This window comes from Eufriesea mexicana, unplaced genomic scaffold (genome assembly GCF_001483705.2).
Source record: "Eufriesea mexicana isolate 0111107269 unplaced genomic scaffold, ASM148370v2 scaffold2134, whole genome shotgun sequence".
Taxonomy (NCBI): domain Eukaryota; kingdom Metazoa; phylum Arthropoda; class Insecta; order Hymenoptera; family Apidae; genus Eufriesea; species Eufriesea mexicana.
Window position 1 is genome coordinate 52,886 of NW_016910211.1, and position 12,397 is coordinate 65,282.

A 12,397-nucleotide genomic window follows, 5' to 3' on the forward strand; every position below is an offset into this window, starting at 1 on the left:
TAATTTATTGACTAATTTTGAGAATCTTTAATTTCATTGAGCTGCTATTAATGAAGGTATATTGAAAAATTTATGGTACACTGCAGAATTTAGTTGATAAAATCTGTCACATTATCCAAATATTTCAAAACTATAGGGAATTCTCTATCACAAGATTTGTGAACTATCTTGAGAATTTTGGGATCCATTGTGTTATCATTTATGAAGATATATCGAAAATTTCACGATCCGATGATAGAATTTAATTTATATAACTTAACAGATCAGGGTATTCTGTACTCTGCACTCTGAGAATTTTCAGAGCATTTTATTTGGAGACTGAAGTTATTTTGACAATTGTTGGATTTACTAAAAATTTCTCAGTCTCATATGAGATTTAGCTGGTACGATTAATTCGTTAATTAAGGTCGAGTTCTAAGAATTTTCATAGCACTGTGTTCCATAGTTAGGGAACTATTTTGAGGATTCTTGGGGTTATCGAGTCGCCATTCATGAAGGTATATCGAAAATTTCTGCTATAGAACTCACTTGATCTTCGTCACGTTATGAGAAAACTCTGAGTATTGTAAGAATTTCTCTATATCAAAAATTCAAAAACCATTTCCAGAATTTTCCACAGAATCTAAAATATACTCGAATGCACCGAGAACGAATTCCAAGAATATTCCAAAAAAATTCCAATTTACATCGATTTACGATTTATTTAAATAAACTCACTCAATTGTTAACACACTAAATGATTTGAAACACACTACAGAAGATAGATAATATCCAATGGAATTTAAAATTTCCATAAAAGATTGCAATTTTAAATTTTTACTGACATTTCGACGTGTTAGAATATTTTTCCGAAATTTCGCTCTCGATCGGCTTTTTCAAATATTTAAACAACGGTTTGTAGAAAATAAATTTTTTCTTTTTTATTTCCAGGACCCAGATACTACAAAACGTTTTTGTCACTGGGCACACGTATGTACACGTTATATATACATTGCGGAATTTCGAGTTACACCAGTGTCCGAATATTTTTTCGACTTTTTTATTATTTCCCCGTAGAACCACCACGAGGCAGCAAATGAAAAAACCAATAAAACCGAACTTGTCGCTCTCTATTATATCCCTCGATTTATTACTCTCAAAGTAATCATGTTTTTCCTCGTTGCCTGTTGAAGGTTTACCACGGTCTCACGGGTCATCTGTTTTAATCGTGGGCGTATCTGTGTTCTCAACGATCGATGCGTTAGTTCGATGTAACGTTGGCCAACATGCTGAAATTCCTTGTCCGAGGAACAAGATAAAAGACCTCCTCTGGCAATCGAAGAGAGTCGCTTTCGAGCGACTGCTAAGCATGTACATCGAGATAACAACAGGGTATCTGCCCTCCAGTTGTCGACCCGTGGAAACATCCTGGAAATGCTTCCAGAAGATACACATTTCTGGAAATTTCATTCCGGCAAACGGGCAACCTTCAGTGCTATCGATTGTACCAGACTTTCCGCGTATAGCAAAGGCAGTAAGGAATTATTCGTTTTCCATGAGACCCTGATGGAAAGCGAGAAGGAAGGATGCAATTTTAGGCGAACCGAGACTATACTTCCTACGTTGGTACAGGGATCAGTGATGAATATTAAGGGGAAAATTGAAAGGGAATATTAACCCTTTGCGCTCGACGATTTTTTGGCTAAAAACAGGTACGAGTTGACAAATTTTCTGCTATAAGGTTGCTTATATTTTTTGAGCAGTAAATAAGAAATCGTATAATAACTAACACATAGAATTATTTAATTTCGATACCTCGCACACTATTATATTATTTTAAATTTGATGTATTAATTAATATCGAACTTCGAAATTTTATCAAATGGTGAGTGAAAAGCATCTCTCGAGTGCAAAGGGTTAAATTGAGAGAAAAAGGCGTTGATATACCGGGTGAATTTCAATTTCCCGTTGAGTTAGTTAAAGGACAACGAGTCCGGACCAAAATTAAGGGAATGTTTGTGAATTTCTTGAGAAGAAGCTATGAGACTTTGTATAAGACTTTGTTTGAAAATACTTTCAATTTTTTTTAGCATAAAATAGCGAAAATTGTAGGAATTATATAGAGATATGTGTAAGCAGGTTCAAAAATGGGTTCTAATGGCTGACTCTATAACGGCTGTTCTACTTATCGAATGGGAAGAAATGAGGAAGTATATTGATTAATGAAGATACAGTTATGGCTCTGACTAGGGAAAAGAAGAAATGTCTGAATATAAATTTATGACAATATTTTGAAATTTATATGACGATTTTCTTCTACCTTTTCTTACATTTTGAGTTAAAAAAAGAAGAGAAAGAAAAATAGAAACACTTGTCTTTCTTGCTTCTAAGATTTTCCAAATATTAATTTTTTTTATAGCTAACGTGACATCCTATGGCAACGAAATTTATTTTCACAGTTTCTGAGATTTCTCACGAATTAATTCTTCGTTATCGTCGTGAACTTTTACTGTACAGGATTTTTTTTATTTTTCCGAGTGGATTTTCATGGCAAAGAAATTTGTTTTTCTCATTTTGGCGGTTTTTGGGATTTTCCAAGCATTAATTTTTCAGCGTTCGCGTAAATTCCTGTGGTGAAGAAATTTGCCTTTTCCGTTTTGGAGGCTTTCCAAGCATTAATTTCTTATTTTTATCGTTCACGCGAATCTCTTTGGCAAGAAAATTTGTCTTCACTGCTTCCGACATTTCCCAACCGTTAATCTTTGATCACCGACACGTATTTGCGTGGCAGAGAAAATCGTGACGCGACGTTAATGCTTAGTTCGGTTTGGTGTATGCGAAGGGTGACGTATTTACCAACCTTTGTGATCCCTTCGATGAAAGCTCTGGTGGCGAGTTCACCTGGACCATCCACCGTTTTTCCATCGTCATCGGGACCCCAGGACGCACTGTAAATGTCGATGTGCTGAGGATTCAGGCTCAGAGATCTTGCCTCTACAGCATCCGTTACGTCTCCGTCTAGCATTCTCACACCTATGGGAATAAGATGAAAGGCGTTTAATTAAATTAGTTATTTCGGACCCGACTTTTATTTTCAATTTTCAATTACTAGTAATTTCATTTACCAAGTTTCTGTATGTTAATTACTAAAATTGCGATACTTGGTAATATTTGTATAATATACAACGGCGAATTTATTGAGTTAGGTTTGGAGAGTTTGCTACGTCTTCGAATAAATATGGTTCCCATAGTTCTTTAATTATATAATGATATATAAATATAGTTATTGTTTGGAAAGTTTGCTACGTCTTCGAATAAATATGGTTCCCATAGTTCTTAAATTATATAATGATATATAAATATAGTTATTGAACCGTTTATTATTCTTATAATTATAAGAATTTATTATCTAATCCCTCTCCAATTGCAAGAAGTTGAATACATTATTAGACAGGAATATTTAACGCCAAAATTATCATAGCTTAAACAACCGACTTCAAATTTTTAATTAAAAATTCTCTATTCAGTGTTATTAGTTAATCCCCTCGAATTTTCGACAGTTCCTTTAATATACGTAGTTGTTCAATATTTTCTATTTCTATTTCCTTTGAAACTCTTCCTCTTTCATTTTTCTAATTCTTCCATCTAGTAGAATTTGACTGGTCCTTGTAGATTTAGCATTGAAGAAAAGAAGACTAAAGGTTTCATAAAAATATGATAATGAAGAAAACCATTAACGAAAAACAATAATAATAATAATAATAATAGACACGCTATTCCATAAGATAATAACTCTACACAAATTTTTCTATCTCAATATAGCAAATGGCATCAATTTATTAAATTAAATTCCATCTTCTGTCAGTTTCCACGTAAAAATTTGACAGCAAAACGATGGAAGTATCTCTTATTTAATTTAATTAATTTATTTTAATTGCAAAATACTGTCTTGGATTTTATACGAATTGAACATCGAATATGCAACATCTTGAAATGCTGTTTGTAAATTATATGTTTATAGATACAGTTATGACTGTCATTATGCTTCGATCTAATGGTTGAACTCCATTCTTCGAGCACACTTACCACCAACGCCAGCTCCAAATGCAACTCCCACAGCGCACAAGGAATTGTTAGCAGTTGCAGCCACTTCACCGGCGCATCTGGTGCCATGTCGATTACTGTCTACGACATCGTATCGCGGCATGGGATCTTCATCATGGTTGTTGACGTCGTAGCTCGCTTGCGGGTCCTGCAACGTATATTTTCGTATTTTTCCCGTCAATCTTGTGCCTCATTTTACAGCTTAAATTACACGCGATAAATATTAAATATTAAACTGGTATTATATAAATGTCATCGGAAAAATGAAATTTTTATCGAGAAATTATTGTAACATTTTTGACATGTCAAAGAATTACCCACTTTGAATCTTTTATGCTATAATATTGCTCATGTTTTAATTTTCTTTATCGTATTTCAGTAAAATTCTTTTAACCTCTACACGCGAAAAATAAATAACTAGAAAGAGAATGGTACAGAATTGGAAGTAATTACTTTATTCCAACGAAAATTTGGTCTAAATTTTATTGGGGAAATATATTTCTGACAATTTCATTTTCTCCTATATAATTACTATTAATTACTATTTTTCTAGTTTTCTGAGAGACAACAATCGAGTACAAAGGGTTAATAATATTTTTATTTCTAAATATAAATATATTTATTTTAATTATACGTACTAATATACTAATTTTAGTGTTTCTTACTTTCTTTTCCTGTTTCTTTTCGCCTCGTGTCTGTTTTACAACCTAATTGCTCGACAATATCTCGTATTATACTGCACCTCTTCTTCTTATCGTTCGATAAGATGTTTGATTAATATCGCGTGAACTACTTTCGTAATTAATGAATACAACTTCTCTACAATTTTACGAACTTCATCGTGAATATCGATTTCCTACTGGATCCGAAGTAATTGCTTTTTCCTTCGGGCAGTTTAAAAATTGTTTTAAAGTCCGAGTTCAGTATCACGATTCTCGATTTCTTTCGTGCAATATCTTCCTTTTATTGGTTAAACAATTCCTTCGAAAAAATTACGAAATCACATCGATTGCATTCCCACGAAACAATATTTTATACTCCTACTCAGTTACAAAATTAGAAAAATATCAAATCATTCTTCGCGAAATTAAAGAACCCATACACCTTCCTATAAGCTCGAGAATAATCGAAGCATTTGTTATTTAATATTAATTAAAAGAATTTTCCACAATATCACTTGTGACACATTTGTGAGTGAATTTGACGATAGTGCAAATTATAAAACACTATTATTAATATTGATTACAAAATAGATATATAATAAATAGATTATAATAAATAGATAAATAGATAATAAATAGATTAAATAATTGGACCCTTTGCACTCGGTGATTATTTTGGTTACAGAGAAATAGCAATTTAATAACTTTCTGCTGTAACGTAGAGGATATTTTTGAAACGGGAAATAAGGAATTGGGTATAAATTAAGACTTAAAATTATTTGATTTCGATATTCCATGCAATCTTAGATTAGTTTAGATTTGATATCTTCATTAACATAGGTCTTCGGAATTTGATTAAACGGTGACTTAGGCTCACCTCTCGAGTGCAAAGGGTTAATAACTATAATCGTTCCACAGTGTATTTCTCTATCTCTCTAATACTCTTTTCCTCGCACTAACAATATGTACTCTTTTCTGTTTCCTTTTCTGCGATTGACTTCTTTCCCATAAAAATCGTCAACCATAAGATTGTTTCTTTTCTAAATTATAATTTATTTCACAATTAACCCTGTTGACAGTCTTTACGCTTTTCGTATTATACAGATGTTTGTCGTTTCACTTTTAATTTATGAGTACTCATTATTATTTTTCGTTTCACGTATCTCCCATCAGCATCCAAGACTAAAATGGAGCCTACAAGATCCTCTCACACATGAAAAAAATATCCCCACTCGAGCATACGCATTCACATTCGTACCATCTCACACGTGAAACCAATCCCGCAGCACCAACCACGAAAAAATTCGACGTTCCTCCCAATATCCAAATACGAAAATCCTATCTTTCTAAAAATTACAGACTTCAACTTCATCGACGAAATTCGTCCACGAAGGTCGTGCCATTCGCGAGATCAATATCGACCAGAGTAGACCGAGTCTGATCATAGGCATCTGCCGGGAAATTGTGCAGCTCGATACACGTTTGTTCGTGGTTGCCTTATTAACCCCGGCCATTTGCCAGTAAACACACGCGTTTCTCTCGTGCGGTTCGGGTCTAGTGTTTGACTCGTTGGCTGGCTCCGAGTTTCACTGCTAACTTCGACAATTTCGCCACGAGTCCACTTCTTGCAGTCCGCGAACCCCTTCCTTCGAGTACTTGCCGCGTTACCTCAGGGTCGATCGTGTGCTACATTAATCGCGCGGACGTATCTGACGCGTTGCCCTCTGATAATTTCCACCGCGACAACCTTCCGCGCTCGGAGTTAGACATTCGGTATACAGGACCTCTCGCGGCAGTTTCCAAACGGCTGTACAGTTTTTGGCACCGTTCCGACAGTCTCCTCTATCCGTCCTATTGCGCAGTTTCCCTCGACCTGTCTGCTCTGTTTGTTTCGTGCGAGCTGTCGATCTTTGTGCGAAGTGCAGCGGACCCTGATAAATTGGCAGGAAATTGATCCTCCTACCGTCAAGCGTTGTAGCTGCATACTCGTTTCGACTTTGAACGAATAGCAGGAACGTTTTATCGAAACCAAGGTGGGATTAGACGTTTTAATTTTGAATCGTTATATTTCTGCACAGGTGTATACTCGTTTTGACAGCTTGTATACTAATATTGGAACGATAGGGAATATCGACAAAACCGTGTGAAAATCGCGAATTTTTCAACCCTTTGCACTCGGAAGTCTTTTGGTTACGTAAAGATAGTAATTTTTCTGACACGAGTCGATGACGTTATTATTATGGTAATAATATAGACTTACGTAGTTATCACAGAGATCAGGATGGTTTTTTTCCAATCCATCATCAAGGATCGTGACTACGACGCCGTGTCCCGTAATTCCTTCGGCCCAGGCTTCCTGCACGTTCATATCTAACCCCTTACCCCTGTTCTGAAATCAATTATCGATAGTCGTGCTTTAATACGTTTTTCTTCAATTTACGAACGCAAACAAGCCTCCAAATTTTTACTCAATCGTGCCAGGGATAAGCGATTTTAAATCCGTTCAATTTCGTCCTTAGACGATAATTGGCTCCGAGAATTTAAATGTAAGATCGAGGGAATGTAAGTTATAATTAGCATGAATTTAGCGTGAAAATTAAAATATCTAGGTAGTTATTTCTGTCTATGTATCATGGTGCCACTTTCAACCGAGTAGCCCGTGCACGTTTGATCGATCTAGCGAGAGAAATGAACATATTCAACTAACCAAGTACCACATTTGGGGCCACATGTCGTCGTTCAGAACGGTTTTCAGGTTGGACGGACCGCGTTTGATTATCAGATCCCGTTTCGTTCGTGATTTTACCCGCTGCTGTTCCGCACGACGCACTCTGCGGTCTTGTATTAGTCTCTCTTGTACCCCGAAATGCGGTTCCGCTGATCTCTTCACCACCGACGTGTGCACCATGTGGTACCAGTCGTCTACTATCTGCAACAAAAAACGATTTCATATTAACTGTCTTTGTCTGGGAAACAGGGCAATTATAACAACAAAGTTTGCTCGATTGAATTTAACATTCTATCACCATCCTCCTCTCGTCATTCGTTGTCATTTATTATTTAGAGATCAGGAAAATTTGATGCTATTAAAGAAAAATTTACTTTCTTTGTCCACAAATGAAAATTCTATCGAATTTTGTTTTTAGTCATTTTGGTTCGCGAGATATTAAAAGAAAATTAGTTTTTGAACTCTAACTTTGATGACTGTTTTCACCCCTTTAATATGGACAATGGCCGATGAAGAAAATACTATAAAATAATTTTTTCGGAAACTTTTTCTCATACAAACTTCATCAAATTCGGTGTATGCGAATTTACAAAATTATTTTATAAATAATTAATCTCGATAGAAAATCTCTGAGCTGCTACAGTAATAAAATATGCATTTTGTATCGAAACCTTTTATTGCTCGATTAATTACGCTTTTAATTAATATTATATATTTCATTGAAATTTCCCGACGATGCACGCTTTTGGTAAATATAATATAAATATCGAACGTATCAGTGAATTATTCTTCACTATTCTTTAATGATACAATAATAATCCCCCTTCCTACGTGTAACATATTATACCATTGTATTCAAGCGCATATTTGTCTGGTTGAAAGACGTAAATGTAAGTCGTCAAAAATTTTCATGTACGAGTGTATTTCGACAAAAATACATACGCGAGCTACTGTAGCTCATTTAACTGAGAAAATATTCACCGAGATTCATCTAACGTCGTGGTCAAAGGAGAAATATAATTATTCGTAAAAGTGTCTTAATCTCGTCGGGAGTAAACGACGATGGTGGCGCTAGTGTAGACTAACGCTCGGAAATTAGAGGTAGCCTTAAGACGAACTTACGTTCGGTACGAGCTACGTTAAATGGAAATGGCATTAAACTAGCATGGGAAGTTTCCTTCTTCCGCTTCATTCTTCTTTTCCTTTTCGAGAATCGTTAACGGCGGAAGGAAAAGATGCAAGTCGTCGCAGACTTTTGCAGGGTATTCATTAAGGACGGAATATCCGTCATATTTTCAGATCGGGGGGGAAATTTGTGTTGCTCTGTATAGCAAGATTATTTGATGCACAAGTTTGTTTCATGGTATGCGCGATACGCGACGGCTAAAATATATGGCGCAACGTAATGATAAATGTGAAAAGTTGGCAACAGCTGTTGCAGGCGAGCTTCTTACTGCTTCTTTGCTCGTGACAACTTGCGCCCCATTTTTTCACGACGTATGTTTCTTTGTTTCGAGAGTGCAGCCCGCATGGAAGCATTTCCATTGCAATGGAATTACAATGGAAGCATGGTCCCAGCGTGCCTTTATCGAGTTAGCAAGAGAAGTACGCTTGTATTTTTATTATTTGGTATTTACTTCGACTCTAATTATTCTAAACCCGATGTAACTACGAGGTAATATTCGTACCACGTCACTGGATTACGAATGTTTGCAGAAATAATACTCGTATGCTACGATAAGCAAGATACCTTTATTTATTATTTAAATTTTTGCACTGTATTACGGATAAAATACATTAAGTATTTCCATTTCCCATAAATATATCTTTAATAAATGAAAGAAAAATAAATTCGCAGGATTTTTAAACGAGAAGATACATTTCCTTTCATATCTGAATATTACTATCGTAAATACCCCTATTTACTTTATTTATCGCAATTATCAAGAATCAGATGAAATAATATAAAATACGCCGTGATGAAAATTTTTACAGTATTTTCGGATAATTAAATCAAAGACAAAGATTGCAGAATTAATAATTTAGCAAAATTAATAAGAAAGAATAATATACAAGGACCCCAGTCTCTTCTTTTCTTTCCTACTTTCTCATCAATTTTCTCCAGTCTCGTCACGCCTTCCATAGTTCCCACGATATCGACATGGCGATAACCAAGCAGATAGGAAGTTTCGAGTAACATCAAAATTCCACTGGACTTAGTCTTGGTTACTCCGTGTTCTCAAGAATTACGACTACCTTTACGCACTTCCACCAGTACAGGTGGTCGTGGATCCAGGCCATCATTCGACTTATAGATCTTCACTCTGACTTGGTACTTCTGCTTCTGCCATTCGCCAGATGACTTGTAACATATACGCTTCTTTCGTGGTGGTAAGTACATTCCATGTGGCTGTTTCGAACGCTTCGCGTCGGCTTCCATCAACCTATTATCGCAGGTCCTTCGTGCATCTTCCACTCGGGGGTCTTTGTGATAACTATACTTCGCACTCGATGCATCAGTCTTCGAGACTCTGCACCTGGCTTTTGATGGCGTCGTTGACGAGACACTTGACGGCTTCGTTGACGAGATATCTGACAGCTTAACTGACGAGATACACGAAGGATCAACGAAATTCGATTGACTCCCTGTACATCTTTCAGCGGATGGATGTCGGAAGCATGTCTTATCAGCTCTCTCCAAGGATTTCTTATACGATGGAGATAAGCAACTATGAATGTCGTAACTGGACTGACGTTTCGTTGGACGTTCTGACGTGCTTTTACTTGATTCATCGTAAGGAACGAATACCATAGGAGAAGGACAAGTCGACGAGCTGCGTTTCTTGTGATACTGGTCCATTTCTGTCCTTTCAGACCAGTGAACAGACTTTGGCGGTGGTGGGTCAGGCTTAACCTCGTCTGATAGAGAGTCAGACATGTCCTCGGAAGGTTTCAGCTTCTTCCTTTTCTCTGATATCATACAGAGAAACGTTTTGATCGCGTCAGAGGTACGTTTCTTCGCGAGAAACGCGATTGTGTCTATTTTTGGAAGCATCTTTGACCCTTTTTTGGCTGCATCGTATGTCGTCTGACGTAGACCAGGCGACTTGCAGTCAGTCTGATCGCGCCAGCGGACGAATCGATTGCTCTTTATACGATCAGGTTGACAATCTTGGGGATACTGTGGTTTACAGACCTTTGGGATCGTTTTGAGATAATTTTCCCACGACCTTTTATAATCCTCGAAATTTGTCGCTGCCTTGTCGACGCTTTTGTACTCTTCGGGTTTGTAGGAATCGGATGGACCCGACTTTTGCATGGAATGAACAGCTTCCACATCTGGATGCTGTGTATTTTGATAGTTCGAACGAGATTGATCTATTGGAGGTGGCTGAGTAGTATGATCAGGTGGATGAGAATGTCCTTGTTGGCAAACAACCTGAGTATCTTGCTGGCATGCGTGAGTGGATGGTTGGACGCTTACTTGAGCAAGAGAACTCTGAGGATCTTGTTGATAAGTATGATCAGATGCTTGGGTATATATTAATCTAGGATCTTGCTCTGAAATTTGATCATGTGTTTTAGAATCTACTTGTCCAGGAGAGTCTTCTGCATTTTGCTGGAAGGTATGATCAGGTGTTTCAGAATATTCCTGTTTAGGAAGTTTCTGACGATCATGCTGGGAAGCATAATTAGACGTTCGAGAATATACTTGTTTAGGATGCTTCTGGAGGCCTTGCTGGGAAGTTTCATCAGGTGTATAGTTACATTCTTGGTTGGCAGATTTCTCATAACCTCCTGTCGTTTTTATAGGAGATTCTTGATCGTTGGACTTTGTAGACCACCTATTTTCGATAGGCTCTCTTTTGACAAGTTTGAAGGAAAAACTTCTCTTTGTACAATTAATTACAGGCACGCTACTTAATCGGTTTAGGCGAATTGGTAGAGCCTGAGTTAGGATATGGGTAGATAGTTTCGTCTTCAGTGGAACGATTTGTTGCTCAGACGAGTTGAAGCGTTCACTTTCAATAGCAAAATCGATACATCTACCCAAGTCAAAGTCTTTCCTGAGAACGAGATTCAATGACTCATTAAATATTCGCGTGGTGGAGATTTTTTTGTTGAAGTAGTAATCGATTATTTCTCTCAACCCGTTCTCTTCACGTCGGGGTCCAGTTTTCCCTGTGACAGTGTTCTCTGAGCCTTTTACTTCGTCAAATTGCGTGCATCTCGTACTCGTATTTCTCATTCCTCGTATTGACAATTGTGCCCTCGAGGATACCTGTCAGTCGTAACACATATCGATGAAGCAGAATGTGAAAGCACGATGAACGAGTATGCGAGCAAAGAAAACGCGAAAGCAAATAATTATTCGAATTAATGCGAGACTGGTGATAGCGCAGAATTTTTATTTCTTCCTTTATATTGTATCTCTTTTCACAATTGCTATAATACAATACTTGTAACCTTCACAATTTACCCTAACTCCTACAAAGACTCTACGAGTACTTAAAATTTTGTAAGAAATATTATTTATATTTAAAAATTTTTGTCGACTATTATTCATATTCATTATCATTTTCTTTTAGTTTACTTTGTTAATTAATATTTTCTACACACATACACTAATGGAGACTTCGTTGTATATTACGAATATATTATTTTTATTATAAAATGTATTTGAAAGGAAAAGGTAAGATCGTTTCACGTAATATTTCCAATAAATATTCTCTGGATAATCTACGCTTTTACATAAAATGGAATATTTCTAGCAAAATGAAATATTCACATTTAAAACGTTTGTATGAATCTTTGATCTGTTTCCCTTTTCTTTTCTTCCCTCTTTACCGACAGCAAGCTGTCGAACAAATCTATTTTTAATCGCGAGGTATTCTTAAGAATTTCGATGGATTTAATGGTGGTA

At 36.4% G+C, this 12,397-nt stretch overlaps 1 protein-coding gene across 1 annotated transcript in view; it reads right to left on the bottom strand.

The window, feature by feature from the left end:
* The window catches only part of LOC108549657 (uncharacterized), a 55,405-nt gene extending 43,365 nt beyond the window's left edge, over positions 1 to 12,040 (bottom strand). Inside the window, exons 1-6 of the mRNA XM_017903152.1 lie at positions 11,954 to 12,040; positions 9,740 to 11,755; positions 7,453 to 7,674; positions 7,006 to 7,134; positions 4,066 to 4,231; positions 2,840 to 3,012 (exon numbers count right to left, since the gene is read on the bottom strand). Coding sequence (XP_017758641.1) covers positions 2,840 to 3,012; positions 4,066 to 4,231; positions 7,006 to 7,134; positions 7,453 to 7,674; positions 9,740 to 11,755; positions 11,954 to 12,040 — 2,793 coding nt within the window. The remainder of the gene's footprint in view (positions 1 to 2,839; positions 3,013 to 4,065; positions 4,232 to 7,005; positions 7,135 to 7,452; positions 7,675 to 9,739; positions 11,756 to 11,953) is intronic.
* Positions 12,041 to 12,397: the final 357 nt, after the last annotated feature.